Source organism: Sparassis crispa (assembly GCF_003851025.1).
Source record: "Sparassis crispa DNA, contig_000004F, whole genome shotgun sequence".
Taxonomy (NCBI): Eukaryota; Fungi; Basidiomycota; class Agaricomycetes; order Polyporales; family Sparassidaceae; genus Sparassis; species Sparassis crispa.
Genome location: NW_020939751.1, coordinates 179209 through 202780, shown reverse-complemented (window position 1 = coordinate 202780; position 23572 = coordinate 179209). Strand labels below are relative to the sequence as shown.

The window sequence follows — 23572 nt, the reverse complement described above, 5'->3', positions numbered from 1 at the left end:
ACAGAGTCGTACAGCAGGAATGGTAATGCAAATTATGGTGTGCTCCCTTTGGTGACGCCAAAGCCTCACTCGACTTTCACGAACTTGAAACATTTCTCGTGATATTCAACACTTGCGCAGGGGTCAACAGATGCATGCATCTCACGATGTATAGACGACGAGCAGCGACTCACTGGTGTGACAACTTTTCATTGGGAATGACATACAGCTCAATGGAGCCGCCCCGACCAAGTTCAATGCCATCTATCGGGTCGTCCCTTCGCCGCGGCTGCTGGCGCCTATCCTCAAACGGTAGCGGATCGTCGCGTGGCCATCTGCTTCCCTCGATGATCTGCTTAAGGGTTGCGGTACGCGGGACTATGAGCATGCGGCCACGCGCCGTGTGCACCATAACGACGCTGTGTCGTGGGTCGTCGTGGTCGAGTGCCCCATAAACGCAGCGGCGGTGCTCCGCATCCGAGAAGAGATGGGACGGAAACATGACCATGGCGCTCTTGAACAGGTTGTCCATGAACCACGACAGCTGTACATCGTCGGGATATGGATCTTCCGGGTGCATTAAGTACGGCTCGTCTCCCTGATCAGGGCGCGCCTTGAAATACGGTGCAGTAATCGAGAGAGGATATGCTATGGAAGCCTGTGTCATGTCTGAGGGGAATTCCGTCCCCCGACGTGTATAAAAGGTAAGAATTGGATCCTCGTCGCTGACCGGCGGACCGAAGAGGAGATCCGTCGATCCACGGGGAAAGTTGAGGCGATTGAACGGTTTGAGAACGAGTCCACGAGCCTGTCAGGAAGACAGAAACGGTTAGCCCTGCCGCACGAACGTCGGTTGAAACGGCCACAAACGTCGATTGCACGCATGAGCTGCTCGTTCTTATACCGCTGACCGCTTTTCGGCGCACTCACTCCAGTGTCGATGGATTTGCCCAGGTCCGTCTCAGCATCGTCCAGAGAGATGTCCAAGGCATCCATGAGATTCACAAATGTGTCAAAATCTACCTTGGCTTCATCGTACCGCGCGAACGTGAAAAGGAGCTTTGCCCGGCGGAAGCGGCATTTGGTCGTTAATATCCGAGGTGAATCTGGCCTTGTATAACGAGGGGACAGCGCCATGTCAATATCCCTGAGCGCAGTATAGAGATCCCCAAACAGATGATACGTCTGCCCCCGATTTGCTAGGAGTATCCGCCGTGCTTCTAAGTTGGCCGGCGAGTCAGGCAAATTCTGCAGCGCCAAAGTATACAACTGCCTCGCTTTTCAGCGTATTGTCATATTGCATAACTGAAGCGATACCTTAATGGCCCCTCGGAAATCTCTCACACGAAAGGCGTCGTTGCCTAGCTCCTTGAGTGCTATGGGGTCGTCTGTATGAATGACGTCTCCATCCTTTGAACGGTAGAGATAACCATACCTTCTTCCTCCGTATCGGAAATATTCATATCAGCCAGAGCTGTGAGCTCCTCCAACGAATAAAGTGGTGGCATGATGAACAGTAGCTTCACAAGCAGTTGAGGACACCATTCTGAGCAAGTTAGGGGTAGAGGTAACCTACTGCAAATAGGCACAAATATCCCGCCCTCAGCGCATGATGCCAGACGCGTCGCGTCGCGCGGGACGTCCGCGCCACCTGAGAGAAGTCTAGAGCTTCCAACTGGCCTGCAGTGTTTTCTCAGGCGAATCGAGATGCCCCATGTTCTTTGCGTAAGTACTCAGTTTCGTCTGCCATGTGTCACCTTCTTTGAGAAAAGTCCTTTAGCGCGGATTGGTGCACCATTAAGGCGGCCCGGCAAATAAAGACGACGACTGCAGAAGTGCGTGTAATAAGAAAATCACTCACACGCAAATTCATACACTGCAGGTTGCTGTTTGTACGTCTCCCCATCGTACGCACACACCCCCACCATCAACCGATCTCCCAACTTCCATATTACTCTCCACTTCGCAGCCAACGCCTTTCCCATCTCCGGGGATTGCACAATGTTCAGAAGCGCAGACGAGCCCTCCTGGTCATGTAAAGCATAGAATTGCGCGTCCGATCCGCCCTCGGCCAGTGCCTCTATATCGAAAATTTCCCCGTCACCGAGTGTGACCCTCGCATAATTGGTCATGTCAGGCGTGATCTTGAAGCCACGAGCGCGTTTCGAGGACCCATGGAAGATCACGCTGGAGGCCTGCTGAATGTCCATCTTCTTAATTGATGGCGAAGAACCGAATGCGGCATCAAAGTGCCCCTGCCAATACTGTGACTGGGAGAACCACGGTCTCGCAGTCACGTCATCACGGAACAGCATGACCTGCTTCAGCTGGCCTTTCTCGCCCGGTATGGAAGGTGTGCTGAACACGACACTAACTTGCAGCCGGATCTTGTCGTCTGGCTGGAAAGAAGTCTCGCCGAAAAGCGGGGTGCCCCAGTACACCTGCTTCAGCACGGCCGTGCCATGGCCTGGAATATGTGGAATCAGAAATCCAGAGCCTGTCCAACAGTACTGGAGACACTCACCTGTCGTTGCATAGGCCGCGACGCGGACATTGGCGGCCATTGCTCCTTCGGGGAAGCAGGCGAGACCTTCTCGGGTGAGATTTTCAGTCCTCGGAAGAGAGTATATAATATGTTCAGGCTCATCCCTCCCAGCCTTGCGATAGCTGTCAGTATTGTATCAGCGGCATGCTTCGACACTTGCAGCACCGTCACGTACGTTTTTTCGTGCATCACTTCGCCAGTCTTCCCGTCGGAAAAGAAACGCCTCTCTCCGTCCCACTGCTGAACCACCGGAAAGGTAGGATCTGTCATGTCGAAGCACTGTGCATACATGCCCCATAATTTGTAATTCCACTTCCACATACTCCAGAGCATCCGGCTCCAGAATTCAGGATCGTCCTGTGCGTTGAGCTCTTCAATGCTGGTGGCACTGTAGTAGGCAAGGAGCTTTCCTAGCAGGCGGCGATTCTCGGAGAAAGCGACTGAGTCGGTAGGGACTGACATGATGGGAGGATGAATAGTGGGACGTTGGTCTACCGAGGTTTACATTACGCCTGGAGGTTATATAGCATTGCCGGAATGTCAAGTCAGTGAGAGCGCAGCTATACATACCTGCTGTTCCGTGGATTAGATGCTCCAGCACCAACACACGCTAGGCATGCTTGAAGTCTTCAAATAAACTCGTGGGCGCAGCATCTTTAAGTCGACGGACATGCCTGCCGCACACGCGCTCTCTTTCGAGTACAGTATGTTGAGAACTTACCACCAACAACTTGGCAGTCCTTAGCACGATGCTCTGGCCGCAAGAAAACAAAATATCGTTGGGTTCTACGTGAAAACGTTTGTCCGTGGCCAAAGTAATGTCCATCCACGGATGAAACGCGGAGGGAATGTTTGTGTCTATGTTGTCGAGAGGAGGGTCTTCATCTTCAAAAGATTTGAAAATGATTGATGGACACAGAGACCTCGAGCGTACCCAGTGAACGTAGGAACGCAGAGCGAGCACAAATATTGGATATACGACACGAATGGGCGCCTAGCGCATGGCAATCACATGCTTATTGCGCGACGCTCGCGGTCCAAGGGTCATTTTCTCGACTCAACTTTCCCGCGCTATCTTACAATGAAGCGCTCCGCGCCCTCTCCACCGCTCGCAGCATCATCCCTAAAGAGAACGCGTGGTACAAGCAACAATTTGGACGACAGACCAGCAGAAGGCATGGCATCAGGAGACGACGCGCAGATATTCGCAGAAACGATCCTGGACACGGAATCTGGACTGAGCCTTTCTAACGTAGAATCGTCGTCGGGTGCTCTCAACAAGAGCCTGCATAATAATAATGCTGAGGTTGGGAGCTTGGATGACATGTCATCAGGAGATCAAGCTTCGTCTATTCAGTCTGGCATTGAGGAGTCATTGGCAGGGTTGACTATCGTGGATGATCCCTTCACAGTGAAACAGCATGAGGTTTAGGATGCTGCGGTTATGGAAATGGTTCACAGCTCTTACACTGCAGCTCTTACACGTCTCAACTGCTGCAACTCTACTGGAAGTCATCTTTGGTCACATCGAGGTATACATCAAGCCTGCATATCGCCGTAATTATGACAACATCCTCAAGGAGATATGAGAACATTGAGTTTCTCTGCTGCCAGCATTGAAGTATGTTCTCAGAGAATGACAATTCTCTGTAATTTGCTGCCTTGGTAAGTACGCAGTGCATCCCATTACTCCAGGTAAATTAACATATTAGCGGAGGACAGGAAATTTCCGTATTGAACCAACTCCGGTATTCTCTTATACTAGTGCCACTCCTGAAGTACCAAGTGAGTGACATGATATATACTCCGATATATCAGGAAAACCCAACTTTCTCTTATGGACTTATTTAGACTTTTTGGGTCTGACAACCCTTATTTAAGGCTATAAGTGTTCAAATAAGTCGAATTTCAGACACTCAGAGAATATGCCTTAGGTCCTTTTTGTCCTTATGTCCTTAAATAAGGACCATAAGTCCATTTAAGTTATTTAAGTGCCCTTTTAAGGAAAAGTGGGGTTTTCCTGATGTACATGACACTGATCAAATTTAACAACTGTTCAAGGAACCCCTGAGAGATGAGCGTGAAACTCACTGGGCTCGCCAATGTTAATAGTTGAGATGAATGACATCTTAAACATGTTTTAACAGTGTATATTACCTACCATAAGGTCATTCATCAATGCTGAGAACTTGGAGCTCATACCCTTGCCCATTTCTGCAGATTGTACACTGTTCTTTGATGGTTTGAGATCCATAGTCAAACAAGATACTGCAGTTCGGGACAGAGTTGATAAATTGTTTACTTTTTCAGGTTATCCACAGTGCAGCTCTGTCTCTCTATGTGTGCCATCATGGCCTTATTCTTAGTTAATTATTCTCATATCAGGCTCTTATTCAATACTTCTGGTGCTGACAAGACTCAACTTCTAATTGAAGGTCTCTGCTGCTATTGGAGATTATACATTGTCTCGTGCTACGGCACATCACCTTTTGGGTCTAATGACACCAAGCTAGCATGGAATCTTCTCAAGACATCTCCATATTTTACATCTGAGGTGTGTCTCTCAAGTCATCTCAAACTGATAACCTTACTAACTAACCTAACTAATCTGGTTCGAGATGACTTAAGAGGCACCTCAGGTGTAAAATCTGGAGATGTCTTGAGAAGATTCCATGCTAGCTTGGTGTCGTTGAACTCAAAAGGTGATGTGCTGTAGCACGAGACAATGTATAATCCCCAATAGCAGCAGAGACCTTCAATTAGAAGTTGAGTCTTGCCAGCACTAGAAGTATTGAATAAGAGCCTGATGTGAGAATAGTTAACTAAGAATAAGGCCATAATGGCACACATAAAGAGACAGAGCTGCACTGTGGATAACCTGAAAAAGTAAACAATTTATCAACCCTGTCCCGAACTGCAGTATTTTGTTTGACCATGGATCTCAAACCATCAAAGAACAGTGTATAATCTGCAGAAATGGGCAAGGGTATGAGCTCCAAGTTCTCAGCATTGATGAATGACCTTATGGTAGGTAATATACACTGTTAAAACGTGTTTAAGATGTCATTCATCTCAACTATTGACATTGGCGAGCCCGGTGAGTTTCGTGCTCATCTTTCAGGGGTTCCTTGAACAGTTGTTGAATTTGATCAGTGTCATGTATCAGAGTATATATCATGTCACTCACTTGGTACTTCAGGAGTGACACTAGTATAAGAGAATACTGGAGTTGGTTCAATACGAAAATTTCCTGTCCTCCGCTAATACATTAATTTATCTGGAGTAATGGGATGCATCACATACTTACCAAGGCAGCAAATTACAGAGAATTGTCGTTCTCTGAGAATATACTTCAACACTGGCAGCAGAGAAACTGAATGTTCTCGTATCTCCTTGAGGATGTTGTCACGATTACGGCGATATGTAGGCTTGATGTATACCTGGATGTGACCAATGATGGCTTCCAGTAGAGTTGCAGCAGCTGAGAAAATTGCAAATGAGGAACTGAAGAAGAATTATGACATTGCTGAACAGTTGTTTCTCCTCATCTTATTCAAGTGCCTTTTTATTTTAGATCTATTCTTATCATGCTCAAAGCTGCAGCAGGATAAAACTAAACTGTGATGTCGATGGGTTTATCTTCAACTTATGCCTTCCCAGGTTTGCTGCCAGGAGGATATCTTTAACTCATTAGGGAAGGTCAGAGTGGGCAATTCTGCTACCAGATTCTCTGACAATTCTCGAGTTGTAATTGGGTCAGAATCATCATCAACTTTGACCACCCCACTTTCAAGTGATGCTGATTTTACAGCAATTCTTCATACTCAAGTTAGAAAGTCGAGCTATGTGTCTTCAATACAGAGTGTCATATTCTTAATTATAAGCTATGTTCTGCACTAGTAAGTCTCAAAGTATCATGCCTCGATGCACACCATGATGGCACCGAGCTGAAACTGCCCAAGCTCTGCTGAATGCCCACAGAGGATGTAAGCAGCCTAGATGCTTAGACTCACCAGGGCTGCAGTGGACTCAATATATAGCCAAAAGTAGCTAAGACTGAGTGTAGATACAGCTAGATGGTGAGTGTAAAGGATATAAAGCAACTTGCTTAGATAAGTAGTAAGCAGTTCATAATGAGTAACAGTCATCAGAACCGACTCGTTACAGAGGGGCAGGAAAGCACAGGAGTTGTGTGTTGACTTAGAGGGGGTTGAGATCACGAAAACATTTTTTAAATACTTAATAGAATCTGTTACAATGCTATATATGATTTGTATGTTGAAGTAACAAACATTACATAAGAGTTGGTTAACAGAATTGGCGAGCGGCGATGCTGGCACGTTGGATCGCCTGCAGAGGTGATTCAATAATTCGACACAATTCAGGTACAATTCTGATTTTGCATCAATTCTGAGACCCAAAACCATCATCAGAATCTGCACTCGGAATCGTGCAGAATCTTCAACTTTGACTCCCCCTATTATTGCAGGTAATTTCAGCCATGAATGATACTTTTGCATTGAAAAACAACATAAGGACACTCTGGTATTCAGTTACTCTGCACAAGCATGTTCACACAGCTAACCTTTTTCTCACCTTCGATGAAGCTCAGATTGCATCTGAGAGAGAAATGACAGCTTTCTACTTGTACACATCAGAAAAACCCCACTTTTCCTTAAAAGAACACTTAAATAACTTAAATGGACTTATAGTCCTTATTTAAGGACATAAGGACAAAAAGGACCTAAGGCATATTCCCTGAGTGTCTGAAATTCGACTTATTTGAACACTTATAGCCTTAAATAAGGGTTGTCAGACCCAAAAGTCTAAATAAGTCCATAAGAGAAAGTTGAGTTTTCCTGATGCATGAGCAAACGTGGTGAATATAGCATGCTGCATGAGATTTATGGCACTTGGCTGCAGTTTCTGCAGCTCAGCCTTATTGTTTCTGGAACAGGACTGTCATTCAATCTTATCAGAGAGTCAATTAGGTCCGCTGTAGGAAAGCTGGTATTCTACCCTGAGGTTTTTAGCAATACGGGATCATTTGACAATAAGGAAATGCAGGGACAGTATATTGCCCAAAGAGTCTGGCCGGGCTGCAGTTCATTGACTGATACTCAAAAGCAGATACTGAAGTGTGCTTGACGCTGGCTTCGTGGAAGGTAAGTCAGTAATAGGACATTGAGGGTAATGAACAAGCCGACAAAGAAGCCAAGAAAGTGGCCCATGGAGAGGCCACCCTCGATGCCATGCTTTCCAAGAGCCTACGTGATTCCCCCTCAGCGCCTCCAAGCTGCGAGAATGCCACCTGAAGCACCTGAAAGACAGAGCAGCGACACAATAGATGAACTCTGAGCGTGGACATGCCTTCGCACGTATAGACCCCTCCCTCCCCTCCACAAAGTTCAAAAAACTCGTCGCCAACCTCCCACACTGCCACGTCAGCCTTCTTACACAGCTTCATACAGGGATTGTGAATGCCTTGACTGCTAATCTAGAAATTGGTGGACCGATGGCCTCTCTGTACTTACTTGGTCATAGCAGGCATGCACCGCTCAATGCACACCTGCACTGCATCAAGTGCTCCTCAATGAAACTCTGCCCAGCTTGCAAGTCTCATGTAGAATCAGTACAGCACTTCCTCCTCAGCTGCCCAGCCTACCACCCACACCGCCATGTCCTTACTCAGGAGCTCAGCTGCATAGCCACATTGCTGTCCAAACTCCTCTCGAGCTCACACACCACCCATCTCCTTTTTTGTTACATCCACGCCACTGGCAGGTTCACCGCCACATATGGCCATTTAGACCACTTTGACAAGAGAAGCCACACACAAGCCCCACACACCTGACAGCATCAGGAAAACCTTAAATTTACTTTGATCAGCTTAAGCATCTTATCTAAGGGGGTCAACTCCGATAAGGGAAACAAGCATTAAATTACATTTTGAGACCTTTCTTGGCTCTACTTAGTCTATATTAGTAAGTAGAAATAGTAATTATGACATTAAGCCACCAGATAAGGCAGTTGAGCACGCATGTCAAGTCCGATAAGGAAATCAAGTGTTAAATTATATTTTGAGACCTTTCTTGGCTTTACTTAGTCTGTATTAGTAAGTAAAAATAGTAATTATGATGTTAAGCCACTAGATAAGGCAGTTGAGCACGCATGTCAAGTTCGATAAGTCAACTAATGTATATACTTGGTAAGTAACATAAGTCATTAAAGGAGTTGCGCAGAACAAGGACACTAAGTGAACCAAAGTGTATTGTCATTGGATTGAGCTTGCCCTTTCCTACGAAGGGAAGCTGAGAGCCATTCAATGCCTGGCAAAAGTTTTCTGCTACGCTAGTGTGACTGAAATAAGCCTGTATGCACATGATGCTGCATTCGTATTTATAGTATGGTAGTGGAAGTACATTCCCATTGATGAGGTTGCTGAAGCCCTGGAGGAGATCTATAACACTGTTAATGACTTGTTTGTGTGATGAGATAAGAGATTAGTGCTCACCGCATAAGACTGATGTGACTCAGGCTTCAAATTAAAATCTCAAATGAATGGGATGACGCACTTGAAGGAGAGCGGGCCTTCCAATATGCTTCCTTCTCTACACATGTTGAATCAAATCATGACAGGATTTCGAATGCATGGTGGTCAGCAAACTTGTTGACATAGAAAGCCTGAAATGCATCCAGGGAGTTCTCATCTGTGATATCTCGTGATATACGTGCATCGCCATACACAGGGATCAAGTGTGTGGCACATATTATAGAGTCGAGATGGATTACGGACATAAAAGGTATGTGTTGCACATCCATTTCTGGCTGAACAACCCACATGCTGACATCTTCATTTGGCTGGTCGTCGATTCGTTGGAACCAATGGACAAGGGCACAGGAATATCGGTGACCTTCGTGCTTGAAAGAGAAGAATAAATGGATGCGAACAACCTCGATTCCCAGCATGCCATCCTGAGTCGAGTCACAGTTGATGAGGGCACAATCAAAATGTGGAGCAAGTCCACGCCATACTGGGTTTGCTCGAATATGCTCACAATGCATCCCGCCGACACCACATGGATCACTAGGAGCATAATATGTCGCAGTGGCAGAGTAGTGCATAGAGATCTTTCCCTTGAGTGTGGGACATTCATTGATATCAATGTCGGATGCAGGTCGGGGGTTATCTGGATTCAACTGATCATAAAGAAACCATCGAATGAGCTCAGGAAGTTTCAGTTGATTGATCTCCTTAGCAAGTTCAGCAAAGCTTCTGGCATGTTGCCGCTCTGTTATAAATTGGTCAGCAGAACTATATGGCAGAATGAAGTTAATCGCTGCTCACGAATAGTGGCAGCCAAGTCAACGTATGCAAGAATTGTTGGTCCAGAAACAGCGCCATCATCATTTTGCTCATCACAATTTGATGGCTTTATTGTGAGATGATCGGCATTTGCTTCAACATCTTCTTTCTCGCTGAGACTGTCATCTACAGCAACTGTTGATAACTCAATAAACTGATGACAGAGACATAAATAGGCTTACCTAGCTTCTGTAATACCTCTGAAAGACACGAGCCATTCAGCATCCCACGATTTGTGAAGTCAATGCGAGCAGCTGCAAGCTTGTCGATTCTCTGGTTTGTCCGCAACATTTGCCCAAGAGCCTTGTATCTGCTTGATCATCGCCAAGGCTCCTTGACAGCTTTGATATGCTTTGATTCAGTGATTGACGAGCACAAACCATTCGGAGCGCCAAATTCCCAAATTGAGAATTTATAATGGCAAAGAGAATGCTGCCGAGGGAGTGAAATGCCATCAGGTCGAACACCAGAAGTCTCAAAGATTTTTCGATAATGGTGAAAGCGATCAAGAGCATCCTGAAGTGCTTCAAGTGTCCGCTCTGTGTGGATGTTGCACCTTGCGAGATAACAGAACTCAAGAAAGGCACGGATGGCACGTACCATGTCCTGAGGAACGTAGTCGATGATTGCAGGAAGATAAACCTAGTACATATATATATACATTTGGTGAAACCATTTATTTAGTACTAGCAAGAACGAACCTTCATTAATGCTTTTGAATCATCTCCTGTCCATTGCTTGAATCCACAGCCCTCAGGGAATTGCCGTAGACCAGAGAATGCAGGTACAGCTGCAATGCTATAATGGGAGGCAAGCTTTATATGATGAAACAGTTAGACTTCATAAAAACTCACCGTTGATCAATATCTGCCATAATTCTCTTCACTTCCTTCTTGTCATAGGTTAGATGGATGTAGTCCTCCACCCAGCTAACAAGGTGATCCTTAAATGTTCCCTTAATGATCTGATGAAGAAGATCCAGAGAGAGGAGTTTATGAATGTCGGCTCGAGGAAAATCATTTGTAAATGGCTGTAATGGTGAAAGAAAGTCAGCTATGAAAGTGGTAAAATTGAAATGACAGCGCATTGAATCTAAGGCTAGACTCACCACTATATCTCCAACGAGACCATATTCATCCCATAACACACCAAGTTCTAGTTCTCGTACTAGCAGTTCAGTATGTTCATGGCAACGCAACCCATAGCCGGGACCGTCAAGATCATTTCTTGGAGCGGTGCACCTAGAAAAACTGTCAGTGAAGTGAAAAGTAAGTAATGGAATGGCTAACTTTGGACACCAGCCAGAGATGACACATGCAAGCAGAGCTTGTTCTGGATAGTCTGCGATATAGGGACCGAGACCATACACGACCCGCCGATAGTGGCCATCTGCACATAGTGTAACCTCTGGCGTTGTCATTCCAGGCTTCAATGGCTGTAAGATCCTTGACAATGAACTATAAAACAACTGTCAGCAAAACTTGTGAAACGTTGCATCCTCGGAGAACTCCTTATCAGCTATTACCATTCAAGTGATCAGCTCATGTGCCACCATTAGAATCGACACTTAGATCGTAACTCACTCTTCGGAATGGCAAGAAAGCCCAACAGTGCTACAGCATTGCGATGTGCATGACGTACATTATTGTGTACACCTCCAATGGATCCATACAGTGGATAATACTCATTTTGTCCAGTAGCAACAGAGACAGTAGTTTTGTCACTGCCAAGAATGACAGGAATAAAGGCTGCACCATGCGTACTTGGATCCTGTGCAATGAGGTCCTAAGATTGACTGACATTAGTTACAAAGATAAAAACAAACAGAATAAGCTCACTGCTTGCCTCCAGGCCCAATCTCCAGACATAAAGTCTTTCAGGTGACGTTTGCCATTCTCAAACTCCCGTAGTGGTCCATAGTCAACCTCACCATCAAAATCAACATTTGCCATTTGGTTGCGAAATACTTCTCGTGGATTTTGAAAATGGACCTCGTACTTCGCCGTCATCCATGAGGGAACATTTCTCTCGGGAAGCTCGCCTTCATACTGCAAATTGAATGATTCTCACCTGACCTCACCAAGTAATGTTGAATCTATTGTACTGTATAGCTCTTCGTGATCTGCAAACAGTGGATGGTCCTGATGTTGTACTAGACTGGCGGCCCACAACTGAAGAAGTGTGTCGATCTTATCTGCTGACATTTGATCTCATTTGTAAAGGAATTCAGCCATTTCAAAGGCTACTCGATCGGGGTAAGGGAACCAATCATCTGGTTCTGGAGCAGGGGGAGGTGGGGGAGGTGTACCATTTGGAAGATAGATCCCATTTTCATCACATGGCCTTCCTGTCAGACATAGGAGGACTTAGTGAAATTTGCATGCAAGCAGACGAACTTACTATTAATGTAGGGATGATATTCTCTTGTCACACCAATTGGATCTGGATCCACTCTAGTGTAGTCCTTGGCATTGAATTCACCATCGAAGTCACTTCCATCCTCCGGGTCAATATCCGATTCAGAAACGGACAAGGCATTAGCACCATCTGAATATACTGGAGACTATGATGGTGCACGATTCGAAGAACTTGAGCGTGCAGATGCAGAATTGTCATCTTCAGACTGTGTATCACTAGACTCGTCTTCTGAATCAGTTTCAGCTTCCTGATCATCATGAGCATTGCCATGAGAAGACGTTGCATATTGTGCCTGATAAATAGTGTTTGTTTGCCTCTGTGCAGGAGGAGTGTGAGCATGAGTGGACCGAGTGTGTTTCGTAAGTCCATCCTTGTTCTTAAACCATCGATTGCAGCCAGAAACCTTGCAAGGGTAGTGAAGGAAACTCGGAATGTGTTGGGGTCGAGGAGTTAGATGGACAGGCATCGAGTGCAATATTATGCACAGACTGAAGTGGGACTTTGCAAAGATAAGACGAGACGCGGCAGCATAACTTACAGTACCAGACCAGGAAAATAGTCATAATTCGTCTGCCAAATCTAAGAACATATGCAAGCTACTAAGAATTCATAAACGTGCTATGCTGCCAACCCTTCTGATCTTTATCCCAATCTTCACTGTCTCTGTCTGAATGTAACACAAGAGAGGCTCTCTCACCGCGATAGTGCAGGTTAAAGTGAGTAAGCTTAAGAGAATAAAAAACAACTGAGTCACCGCTTTGCAGAGGAAGAACAATACCGGGTTCAACAAAGCATAAATCACCACCATCATGTCGTCCAAGAACAAGCATCAAGCACACCTTGAGATCTTTGACATCTTGATGTGCGTGCATAATAACGTTAATGTTAAGAACCAGGCTAGTGAAGGGATGGCACGGTGAGGCCTCACGTGCAGGAAGGGCATCCGCAGATATCTCGATAGCATCGTAAATGTCAGGAAGACATTGACGGAGCTGCACTTCCGATAAGGCAATTACTTTTATAATAGCAAACTCAGAAAACTCACCTTATCAGCAATCCATTGAAAGAATTCTTCAAAGACATTGTACAAAGCATCGTACTCCTGCTCATGATCAAAAAACTCCTTCCAAACATAAGGTATCATCTGGTGATGATTCATATACCCACAAACAACCTTGGCCTTGTAGAGAAATAGTGGATGGACATCGTCAGGAGCATCATCACCCTAAAGATAATTCAGTATGTTGTATGAAGTAGAGATGCAAGATAACGCACCCGAACAATATTACGTGCATAGCGGGAGAAATGAATGCAAGGAAACTTGTGCTGACCAGGACTGGCAGCAGTGTCCACATCTTGCAGCTGATACTCCGATAGCCCACCACTGAATAAGATTGAACGAAGACCTCGCTCCAGTCCTTCTCTCATCGCTTGTGACATATCTGCTGCAACAAAGGCAAGCAGCTCTCCATCTTTGCAATTAAGTTGAATTTCTTTCCTGCAAGATATTTAGAAACAGTAATTTAGATAATAGTAAGCAACGTACCCCGCAAAGGCTGAGCAGTCTAGACGAATATAGGAGTTCGTGACCTTCACACCATCAGAAGAGTAATGGTGCTTGACCTGTGCAAGAGAAGATTAATAGATATATATGGAGAGATATAACGAACATACCTTTGTTTCAAAGTCTGCAAGAGTTGTCGCATTATAGGCATTCTCCGCATACTTGCGCTGCTGGTCAGACCACCTAATCCACTTGCTAGTCTCCTTCTTCTTCTTGGGATAAGGACAAGCCTTGTTCATTGGAGTATCCAGGTCAAAATTGGTATCAAGGACCAGATACTGTGGAGAACTTGCATCTGGAGTGTAGAACTGCTCAGAGCGGAATGATGGAGCATCAGGAAAGGGATCTCTATCAAGCCTAGTATCCTGCAGATCCACTGCATCACCAGTTAGTTCACCTTTTGCATCAATTATCGGAGAAGGTAGACGTGTTGAAGCTGTGCTAGATGCCGCAAACAGGAGATTTCTAGTCATCAGATACATGGACGTAGGGCCTTCATCCATCTCCATGATATCTTCAGAGATCAGACAAGGTGCCCATGAAGGGTGATGACAATCAACAGATCGAAAACATCTAATGTGAGATCATGTCTTAGAATCGACCATGGTAGATACAAAAGACAAGGCTTACTTATATGTAAATGTGTCAAAGAAAGTGACCGTTAGATCAAAATCTTGACAGTTAATGTGCTGTGTTAGTCCAACTTCCTGAAGCCAGGACGGTGGAAAGATGGTGTCTATACTCAGAGGAATAGCTTGGCAGACATAGTCAATGAGAGGGATAAGTTGACTCAGAATGTGCTGTCCAATAAGCGTATCTGGTTGATGTTCAGCTTCAGTGCATTTCATCACACTTACTGAATTGGTTACCTGGATTCGGCCACCGTAACGTATTACACATCACCCAGATGGTGGGCTGTTGCAGCAACCCGATCGTTTTGTAATGACCACGAGCAGCAATGATGATAAGGAGATATACAGAACCTGAGAAAAGAAAGCACCTTGAGATGTGTAGCAGAGAGATACTAAATGGACTCACCTGCTGCAGCAAGAGCTGCAAATCTCTGACCAATTGCTACCCACCTGCGGAACATTTTCTCTTGCGGGGCATTCTCCATTGCGGTGATGTGCTTTTTATAAAGGTCTGAAAGCTTCTTCCTCTTCTTCCCCTTCCCTCTTTTTCCCCTTCCCTCTTCTTCCCCTTCTTCAGGCCAGCATTGTCTCTCTGAAGGGTGCTATGAATAGTTTTAAGTACTATGGTGGTGAATTGAAGACGAAATGCTCACATTTCTATCTTTATGGCCAATTGGACCTTCGCAAACATTGCCACAACTTCTGTGCCCAACAGCACATGTTCAGCTCGATGTACGTGGTAGACGAGTGCCCTCAATGCATTAGTGTCGAAGGCGCTATCTAGATGCTCCCACATATGACCTTCGACAAGATCCTTCATGGCACCAACCCAACTACAAGCTGCCGTCAACTCAATCACAATGTATGCACCAAATTGACACTTACATAGCAACCTCTGGGCCTTCAACATTGCTTGATGTGCCCTCAGCAAGCAATGCAACATAGTGGGTAGCAGCCTTGCCAGGCCCACCTCCAGAACAGCAGGAATGTCAGCAACAGTCCACCGTGCTGGTGTTCCTGCCGGGAGACCTGTCCAGTCACTCTCGTTGAATGGACTATCACCCTGCTCGACATTCGCATCCTCAAAAATCTCCATGCGTTGATCCTCCTCTGCAGGATCGTTCTCTATCAACGCCATTCCATGTGCCTTGCCTGCTTTCTTTCCCCCTCGAACACAGTTGCCTCCACCAAGATGATGCACCAAGTCTATGAGAGGCTCCTCATCCGATGTCTCCTCCTCCATATTCTCCTCACCCTCGTCCTCCATATTCTCCTCACTCTTGTCCTCCATATTCTCCTCGCCCTCATCCTCAACCTCATTCTCGTCCTCAACAGGCCAGTCGGCATTGGCATTCTGATTTTCATACAGACTTCCAGGAGATGGGGTGAGTGAAGAACCCAGAGAACCTGGAGGGGGTCCATGCGTATGCTGGAGGTGGAGGTACTCAAAGGTAGCATTGTCCTCAGAGTGGCCAGCTGCAGCGAGGTCTTCGAGGATCGAAGGTAATCTCAGAGAAGTGCATATCTTGATAGTACAAAATGTGTTAGGAAGAGACAACCCAAGAAAGGGGGAATGTACTCAACTGAGCCTTGAAGATGAGGTCTAGCATGAGTGGGGGTCAGCATTGGCATCAGCAAAGGAGACAGATATGCCACTGGATGACTGGAAGCTCCAGAGAGGCAGCTGGGTTAAGCTTAGATAGAATAGAGGTAATTTGTGGAGGGAGGTTAGCCCGAGAGCGGATGAAGTCGACGAGAAACAGCAGGTCAGCCTCAGAGAGGCCGAGCAAAGACATGAGTAATGCTCTCAAGGGAATTTTTCTGGAACCGCCAGAAAAATTCCCTTGAGGCAGCCACTTTGGGAAGTTGTGGCGTGTGGCGACTTGTCCTCTCTCGCCTCACCCTCCTTGCTCCCCATCTCCTAACACACTCATTGTGCACACAGAGCTGATGACTGTGCTCGAGCCCAAGTCTGAGCCTGAACTGACGGCCGCACCCACGCCGCTGGTCATTGAGGACAGCTATATTGCAAAGCATAGGGAGTTGTACCACACTGGCTCCCTGGACCCCAACCTGGTGAGTATGGTGCTGGTGCTGAACAAGAGATCGACTCCCTCGAGAAGATCGACGAGAACGATAATGGCGTGACATCCATCTACACTAGCTCACCCAGTAAGACTGTGACCGAGAGCCCTGGCACATCGTGTGAGAATAGGATCGACGCATTGTATCTCGACAACTCCACCCCGAGTAAGGCATACAGGCTCGAGACGTATCGCTTGCAGGGCCTTGTATCTGCTACCGCATCGCAACAGCTGTGCTGCTACTTCATTACCAAGTGCAACTTCCCCACCAGTCCACCTTCTTTGATGTATACAGATGGGTGCGTAGCTCTCTCTCGTATGAATCAGACTCTAGTCGAACTAAATATGGCTGGTGTTGCAGTAAAATGGACATCTGCACCATCTCTGACCCAGTGTTCCTCGAGAAGGCCAGCGAGAACACGCTGGAAATCTACCAGAATGTGATGTGGAATGTGGAGATGCGTTACGGGCCTGTCATCGAGGTCATCGAGGTGGAGGGCAGCTGTGAGCGCAGGCTCGTCATCGGGTATAAGATGGGCAGCACGAGCAAGTTCTTCAGTGCCCTCTCAAATCTGTACCACTTCTATGCCCTCTATTCCACGCGCAAATATGTCGGTATGTAGCTCAAGCATGTTCCGTCTTTGCGCACTCACAGTTCATGATTCACGCAGAGCAATTCTCGAATGGCATCACGATTATATCCTTGTATCTTAACCCTCTCCCGAGCGTGCTGAATGCTCCCCCAATCGAGCATTCCATATTCCAAGTGATGAAGGAGGCCTCGCTGTTATATTGCCTGCCCGACAACCCCTTCTTCTCTGCAGAGCCCGCCAGAACAGCGGGCATGCCGTGCAGGAGGCGACTTATGCTTGTACATCACTTTTGTGTCTCACTCTTAGGTGACATCATTATATCTGAGTCGCATCGCGTCTGGGACACAGACTGCGGTTGGGTGTTCGCGCAGCACTTCTGCAACCATCTTGGGCCGGCGTACCTCGCATTGAAGAATATTCTCGACGAGTCGAACCCGTCACATGCGGAAGTGCTGAACAACATCAAACACCGCTTCAGGGAGGAGACCTTCATGCGAGAAAGCATCGCGCAGGTCATCCATGCACATGCTGACCTCGTACGTCATGTTGTGCTAGTTCATGTGCTGCTGCAATTCATTATGGTCGTGCGGGCAGATTAACTTACTGTATGTTAACTTCGATGGTGCACTACCCCGTGGCGGACGAGGCATCGTAGTTGATGTGCATTCCCAGCTAGTGTATGCCGCACCTTATGTCTGATGTGAATGCTGTGGCAGGCCTATGCTGTCATACCAGCATCTCCAGACCCAAGTCCCACTGTCCGATGAGGACCTCTATGACAAGATCAGGAAAACTGTGCACAACAAGCATGAGCTGCAGGTCCTTGAGAGCTTCTTGATCTTTAACAAGTGTGTTCAACTCCCATATGTACAACGTGTGCTATGCTAGGCTGACACGGGTGACTGGATAGGCACGTCCTTAAGACCAACTTTTACCAGCCGACTAAGGTCGCACTGTCGTTCCACCTCACGCCAGACTTCCTGCCTGAGGTGGAGTACCCGAAGAAACCGTTTGGCATGTTCTTCATCATTGGTGAGGACTTTGATCTGTGCAGCTGGGAGTGTTTTTGATTGGTCGCATGATATGGGTGTAGGCGGTGAATTCCATGGCTTCCACATCAGGTTCAGGGACGTCGCGTGGGGAGGTATCAGGATTGTCATGTCGAGGAATAGTGAGTGAGTGTCTCGCATACCTGCTTTCACTTCGTCTGTCTTACCGATGTCTGTGATAGGAACTACTCTATTAACCAGAGAATGCTGTATGCATCATATGCTCTGCAGGGTCCACTGATTCTGATGCGGTGTTTGGCAGGTTCAATGAGAACTACGACCTAGCATCGACGCAGTCCCTAAAGAACAAGGACATCCCAGAAGGCGGTGCTAAGGGCACAATCCTACCTTTGTACATTTCATCTTCCTTTCTTCCATTTCACACTTGCCGTTCAGGCACTGACAGCCGCTTGTCCTGCTTCGCAGATTGGGTTCAAGCCCAAGATTGTGCTTCGAGAAATACGTGGACGTAAGTTGGCACTCTAGCGGTTGTTAATGTTGCTGAGACTAATCCTTGGATGCACGCTGTCATCGACCTGCTGATCCCTGGACAAAGCCCTGGGATCAAGGAACGTCTGATCAATCTGTATGGCAAGCCGGAGCTGCTGTTCTTCGGTCCGGATGGTGCATGCCCGTCGCCTCCTTCGGACCATTTCATACTCACTATGGCGATGATAGAGGGTACTGCGGACATGATGGATTGGGCAGCTCGTGAGTATCCCTGAACTCTCTATTCCTGTACTCTATCCTGATGCAAGCTCTCTGGAAGTGCACACACGCGCCCGCGGTGCGGAGACCTGGTGGAAGTCATTCACGATGGGCAAGAGCACAGAGACGCTCGGCGGCATCCCACATGACCAGTTCGGTATGATGTCACTCTCAATTCAGCAGTATGTGCTCGAGATCTACAAGCAGCTTGGGCTTAGGGAGAAGGATATCACGAAAGTGCAGACTGGCGGACCTGGTGCATTAGTTTGAGGCTCGTGTCATTTGATCGTGATTGCTGATCGGGTCTTATGTGTTGCGGCAGATGGTGATCTTGGCTCAAGTGAGTATATGCCCCGTTGTGACTCCGTATGATTTCGTGAATTACTCATGCATTCGTGTAGATGAGATCCTTCTCAGCTCCGACAAGACCATCGCTGTCATTGACGGTAGTGGCATCCTTGCTGACCCCACCGGTATCGACCGTGAGAAGCTCATCTGACTGGCGAAGCTGCACGTCCCTGTCACCCACTTCGACAAGTCCAAGCTCAGCAAGGACAGATATTTGGTGCACGTGGAGGACCAGGACCTCAAACTGCCATGTGAGTTGGTATTGACCGGTAAATTCGCGCGAGTGCGTACTGACGGATGGCGCAGCTGGGGAAGTCATTCTGGACGGTACTGATTTCAGGAATGGCGCGCATTTGCGGTTCAAGGCCGGCTTGTTTGTGCCTTGCAGTGGACGGTCAGTATTTCAACTTAGTTACGTGGGTTTTTGCATGCTTATGCGGATACTCTAGACCCGAGGCTGTCAATATATTGAATGTTGCCGCTCTGGTGGACTCGGAGGGCAAGCCGCACTTCAAGTACATCATCAAGGGTGCGAATCTGTTCCTGACACAGCAAGCGCGTCTTTATCTTGAGAAGCAGAAAGTTGTACTGTTCAAGGACTCTAGTACCAACAAAGTAGGATCAAGCACATTATATGCACACCATCAAAGCCCTCATGTTGCCCCTTCAGGTGGTGTCACGAGCTCATCGCTGGAGGTACTCGCTGGGCTCATGCTCTCAACACAAGAATACGTCGACCTAATGATCTTCAAGAACAGGAAGCCATTTCAAGCGAGGGTCACTGAGAATGCTGTGGCAGAGTTCCAGTGCCTCTGGCGGGAGCACGTGCATGCACAGGGTGTGAAGGCATGCACGTTCATCTCAGACGAGCTGTCAATCATGCTCAATGACCTGCAGACCGAGTTGGAGGGTTCGGACCTGTACGAAGATCCTGCGTGCTGACAGGGCATCATGAGCCAAGCGATTCCCAAGATGCTCGTCGACCAAGTTGGGCTCGATACCGTGCTGAACAGGCTTTTCAAACCGTAGTAAACCATACCAATGTGCGTTGTTCTCGAGCTGGATGGCATCACATTTCATGTGTGTTCCTTCCTTGTGCCACTTGTTGCATCAGTCAAACTGACCATCGTGTTCGATTATGCGCAGATCTATAAGTATGGCATCAACGACTCTTCTGTAGACTTCTTCCACTTCGTCCGTGATCTTGCAGCTTAGAACGCATCACATCTTCGTCATCCTTGCATTATCCGTCATCAATGGACCTTGTCATCCAACCACACAGTTGTCTTCATTGTGCATTCATATCGTATAGGAAAAAGTATTGATTGCTTAGAGGTGACAATGGCTCAAGCTTTGCAGTGGTGCGAGAGATGGCAAGTCCATTCAACACTACTTAGTCTCACTCTGAACTTGAACAACACGCACCTGCTTTCTTCGCACCACATATGTTGGAAATGTGACATGTAGGGTAGAAGAATTGTGCTTATCGATTCCAAAGGCATCAGGCATGATTCATTAGCTTTCAGCGGCTCTCCGACTCAGCAGCGATGGCTTTCCAAAAGCCATAGGTAGAGTGCAATGGTTGTGGCATTAATCATCTCTGCTGAATGTATTAGAGATATGATCTGGATATAACGATGGGAATAGGTACAACCTACTATGTACCAAACTGTGTGATACTATTGGTACCTAGGGGACATTTGTCTGCAGAACCGCATCATCTCACACAAGTTCTCCCTAACTTCGTCACAAACAAGTCTGCTCTTTTGCCCTATGAAATGGGCACAGACATGCCTATGTCTCGCAGAAAGTGTCGAGAAGGTCTTCAGCCCATTCTCGTCAAATAATTCTGTGGTATATTATACAAGACAGGTGATGCACCCAAAGATGCCATACTGAGGATCATCATAGTAGACCAGTTAGCACACACACTCAGAGCACGACTCACCTAGCAAAGTGGATTTGCAGTGGTTTGAGTCCTAAACTCCACTGGTCACTGGTCACTGGCTGTTTGAGAATGCGTGTGGGCACTTATCTCTACCGTGGATGTGGTTTGTGACTATGACATGACCCAACCCAACCATAATGGTGAGGGAAAAGTTGTTGAGACACCAACCGAACTTCTTCCTGTCTGCTGCTCTCTGCGATATGTGACATGGACTTAGACTGTGCCGAAGGACAGTCAGAAAATACATTTAATTCAAGTAATATTGCCTGTAATATATCGAGATGGGCACCCTCCTGAATGGTCAAAATTCACTGCCGTTAGATGCTAAGCACCCTGGCAACAACCGTTAAAACCAACCATATTTCTGCTGTCACCCTTTTCCAGGTCACTCCTCAATGCCTACTATGTCTTGTCCTGTTATTCGTGCGACAAATGTCGATAAACATCCTGGTCAACTTGATCTAAGGGTAAAAAGACGCACCCAGGCAGAGGTAAAAGAGGCCAAAAGGGCAGAAGAAAAGGCCAAGGAGGAGACGCAGCTAGCCAAGGTCAAGAAGTTGAAGAAGATTGCTGATCTGGAGGACAGATTGGCCAATGACACAGCCAAAATTGAGACTGGATGTATCACACAGTCATCTCAGCAGCCTGTGAAACGTCCTCGGGCTTCAGACCCTCAATCTCTCTGATGCACCTATGCTTCCCTTGATGTAATGGAGGATGGTCACCATGATGCAGACAACCGTCTTCAGCAGATTGAACAAGCTGAACAAGAAGCGATAGGAGATGCATCCGATGCTGAAGGCTCTGAACTTACAGATATCGAGATGGAGAATGAGCGCCCGAAGAAGAAGCCGAAGAAGCAGTCCACCAGAAAAGCCATAGATGCCGCTCACAAACAGAATGCGAAGGAGACTAACAAGTGAATGAAAGAGCCTGTTGTTGTTGAGTCATCTGAGGATGAGGGTACAGTCAAGAGAGAAGACGCCTGAGCATGTGCTGGGAAGGCTGGTAGCTATAAGGAAGCCAAAGTGCCTGCACAAAGGTAAGTGGTACTCAAATTGTCCCTTCATGCAGCCATTACTCACACTCGATGAAACCACCCTCTTCTACTATACCTGCAGGGATAAGAAGGATGCCGGCAACCTCTCTGGAACGATCAAGAACTGGGCAACAAATGTACCCACTTGGAATCTTCCTTCTAAGGCTCGTCCATCATCCACTTCTGGCACTTCACAGTCCCTTGCTGCCTCATCCAAAACAGCCAAGACTCAGATGTCCAATTTCACCAAGGTGTCGCAGACTGTCAAAAAGTTAGAATCAAAATCAGACAAGATTAACTTCATTGAAATCGAAGTTGGCGGTGGGATCTCCAGTGATGACGACAACGAACTTGAACGAATTGCAGCCCTTTCCAGTCCTGTAAAGGGAGGAATACGCTTGACCAGTAATGTAAGCAGCCTGTACAATATTGAGACGATACTGAGCAACTTTTGTAGAGTATGGTTAAAATTGAAGACACGGAGATCGAGGTCAACAATGAGAAGGACGATGGTGCACTTGTCAAGTCCAAGAAGCCAAAGTCAACTAGTGCGACCAATGCCAATTTACTGCCTGGCACTTTGAAGCTCTGGTGGCAGGTGTTCATTCCGACCTTGGAGCATTATATTGGTACTACACTGGATCTCTGGTTGATCAGCGATGAGAAGGCTGTCGAAGTGTTGCAATGCATTTGGGATGCAGTTTTTACTAAACCAAAGATCATGCACAAGGTTATTCATGAAGATTTCATCTGTAAACTTGTAAGTCTCTGTGATTGTACATCTCACTGTACGCTCAAACACTGCTGCCCTCTTCACCAATTTAGGCCAATCAGAGGCTCTGTGAATGGCGTAATGGCTTTGGTTCTACTGCACTCACAGTCGTCAGAGATTTGTTCGGCTCTGATGAAGATTTTGAGATGACTGGACAACGTGTGAGCTTTGCAAAGATGATTCTCCATAAACAGCGATTTGTGTGGAAGGATGTTGATGGTCCAGATGAATCGGTGTGTGATCGTCATATTGTCAGCTGGTATTTACTGAATACTTACTCATTTAAAACAAGACTTTCAGAGGTCTCTTTCGTTTGCCCCTGGTCTTACGAACACTTGCCTACTATTACAAGTCAACTGAAGGAGCGATCAATGTTCCTGCTCTGTACACTATCGAGATGGGAGGATGTGCTAAGCCTTATGGTGCAATTGGGTTGGCTGCAGCTGCGGTGCGTGTAATCTGCTGTTTTATGGTAGTGTCTATCTAACCTTAATTATTGATAGCTTGAGCGAGCGTTCACTTTGTGA

General features: G+C 46.7%; 9 protein-coding genes across 9 annotated transcripts; 4 read left to right on the top strand and 5 right to left on the bottom strand.

Moving 5' to 3' along the window:
- Positions 1–65: 65 nt before the first annotated feature.
- Positions 66–1487, bottom strand: SCP_0500650 (hypothetical protein; the record flags this gene model as incomplete). The annotated part of the gene is made up of 5 exons (XM_027758134.1): positions 66–111; positions 174–787; positions 850–1248; positions 1297–1355; positions 1415–1487. 5 exons carry the CDS (start codon positions 1485–1487, stop codon positions 66–68), a joined length of 1191 nt encoding a protein of 396 aa, XP_027613935.1.
- Positions 1488–1641: 154 nt separating this feature from the next.
- SCP_0500640 (monooxygenase) lies at positions 1642–2986 on the bottom strand (the record flags this gene model as incomplete). Its single annotated transcript, XM_027758133.1, has 4 exons — positions 1642–1736; positions 1841–2446; positions 2504–2646; positions 2700–2986. 4 exons carry the CDS (start codon positions 2984–2986, stop codon positions 1642–1644), a joined length of 1131 nt encoding a protein of 376 aa, XP_027613934.1.
- Positions 2987–3605: 619 nt separating this feature from the next.
- On the top strand, positions 3606–4113 carry SCP_0500630 (hypothetical protein; the record flags this gene model as incomplete). Its single annotated transcript, XM_027758132.1, has 2 exons — positions 3606–3950; positions 4000–4113. 2 exons carry the CDS (start codon positions 3606–3608, stop codon positions 4111–4113), a joined length of 459 nt encoding a protein of 152 aa, XP_027613933.1.
- Positions 4114–9154: 5041 nt separating this feature from the next.
- SCP_0500620 (hypothetical protein) lies at positions 9155–11310 on the bottom strand (the record flags this gene model as incomplete). Its single annotated transcript, XM_027758131.1, has 9 exons — positions 9155–9816; positions 9873–10016; positions 10073–10163; positions 10271–10429; positions 10491–10532; positions 10592–10688; positions 10745–10920; positions 10999–11131; positions 11180–11310. The coding sequence occupies 9 exons, from the start codon at positions 11308–11310 to the stop codon at positions 9155–9157; spliced, it is 1635 nt and encodes a 544-aa protein (XP_027613932.1).
- Positions 11311–12907: 1597 nt separating this feature from the next.
- SCP_0500610 (hypothetical protein) lies at positions 12908–14989 on the bottom strand (the record flags this gene model as incomplete). The annotated part of the gene is made up of 8 exons (XM_027758130.1): positions 12908–13033; positions 13354–13533; positions 13584–13806; positions 13855–13931; positions 13983–14445; positions 14503–14689; positions 14742–14855; positions 14911–14989. The coding sequence occupies 8 exons, from the start codon at positions 14987–14989 to the stop codon at positions 12908–12910; spliced, it is 1449 nt and encodes a 482-aa protein (XP_027613931.1).
- Positions 14990–15153: 164 nt separating this feature from the next.
- Positions 15154–16300, bottom strand: SCP_0500600 (hypothetical protein; the record flags this gene model as incomplete). The annotated part of the gene is made up of 5 exons (XM_027758129.1): positions 15154–15337; positions 15390–15474; positions 15546–16029; positions 16089–16107; positions 16161–16300. 5 exons carry the CDS (start codon positions 16298–16300, stop codon positions 15154–15156), a joined length of 912 nt encoding a protein of 303 aa, XP_027613930.1.
- Positions 16301–16454: 154 nt separating this feature from the next.
- SCP_0500590 (NAD-specific glutamate dehydrogenase) lies at positions 16455–20228 on the top strand (the record flags this gene model as incomplete). Its single annotated transcript, XM_027758128.1, has 17 exons — positions 16455–16580; positions 16628–16887; positions 16950–17203; positions 17260–17717; positions 17776–17786; positions 17898–18029; positions 18092–18213; positions 18275–18356; positions 18413–18439; positions 18493–18699; positions 18787–18941; positions 19000–19194; positions 19261–19278; positions 19340–19374; positions 19447–19537; positions 19593–19680; positions 19736–20228. The coding sequence occupies 17 exons, from the start codon at positions 16455–16457 to the stop codon at positions 20226–20228; spliced, it is 2754 nt and encodes a 917-aa protein (XP_027613929.1).
- Positions 20229–21638: 1410 nt separating this feature from the next.
- On the top strand, positions 21639–22157 carry SCP_0500580 (hypothetical protein; the record flags this gene model as incomplete). The annotated part of the gene is made up of 2 exons (XM_027758127.1): positions 21639–21881; positions 21951–22157. 2 exons carry the CDS (start codon positions 21639–21641, stop codon positions 22155–22157), a joined length of 450 nt encoding a protein of 149 aa, XP_027613928.1.
- A 145-nt stretch (positions 22158–22302) lies between these two features.
- SCP_0500570 (hypothetical protein) lies at positions 22303–23572 on the top strand (the record flags this gene model as incomplete). Its single annotated transcript, XM_027758126.1, has 5 exons — positions 22303–22683; positions 22731–23033; positions 23099–23278; positions 23338–23493; positions 23549–23572. 5 exons carry the CDS (start codon positions 22303–22305, stop codon positions 23570–23572), a joined length of 1044 nt encoding a protein of 347 aa, XP_027613927.1.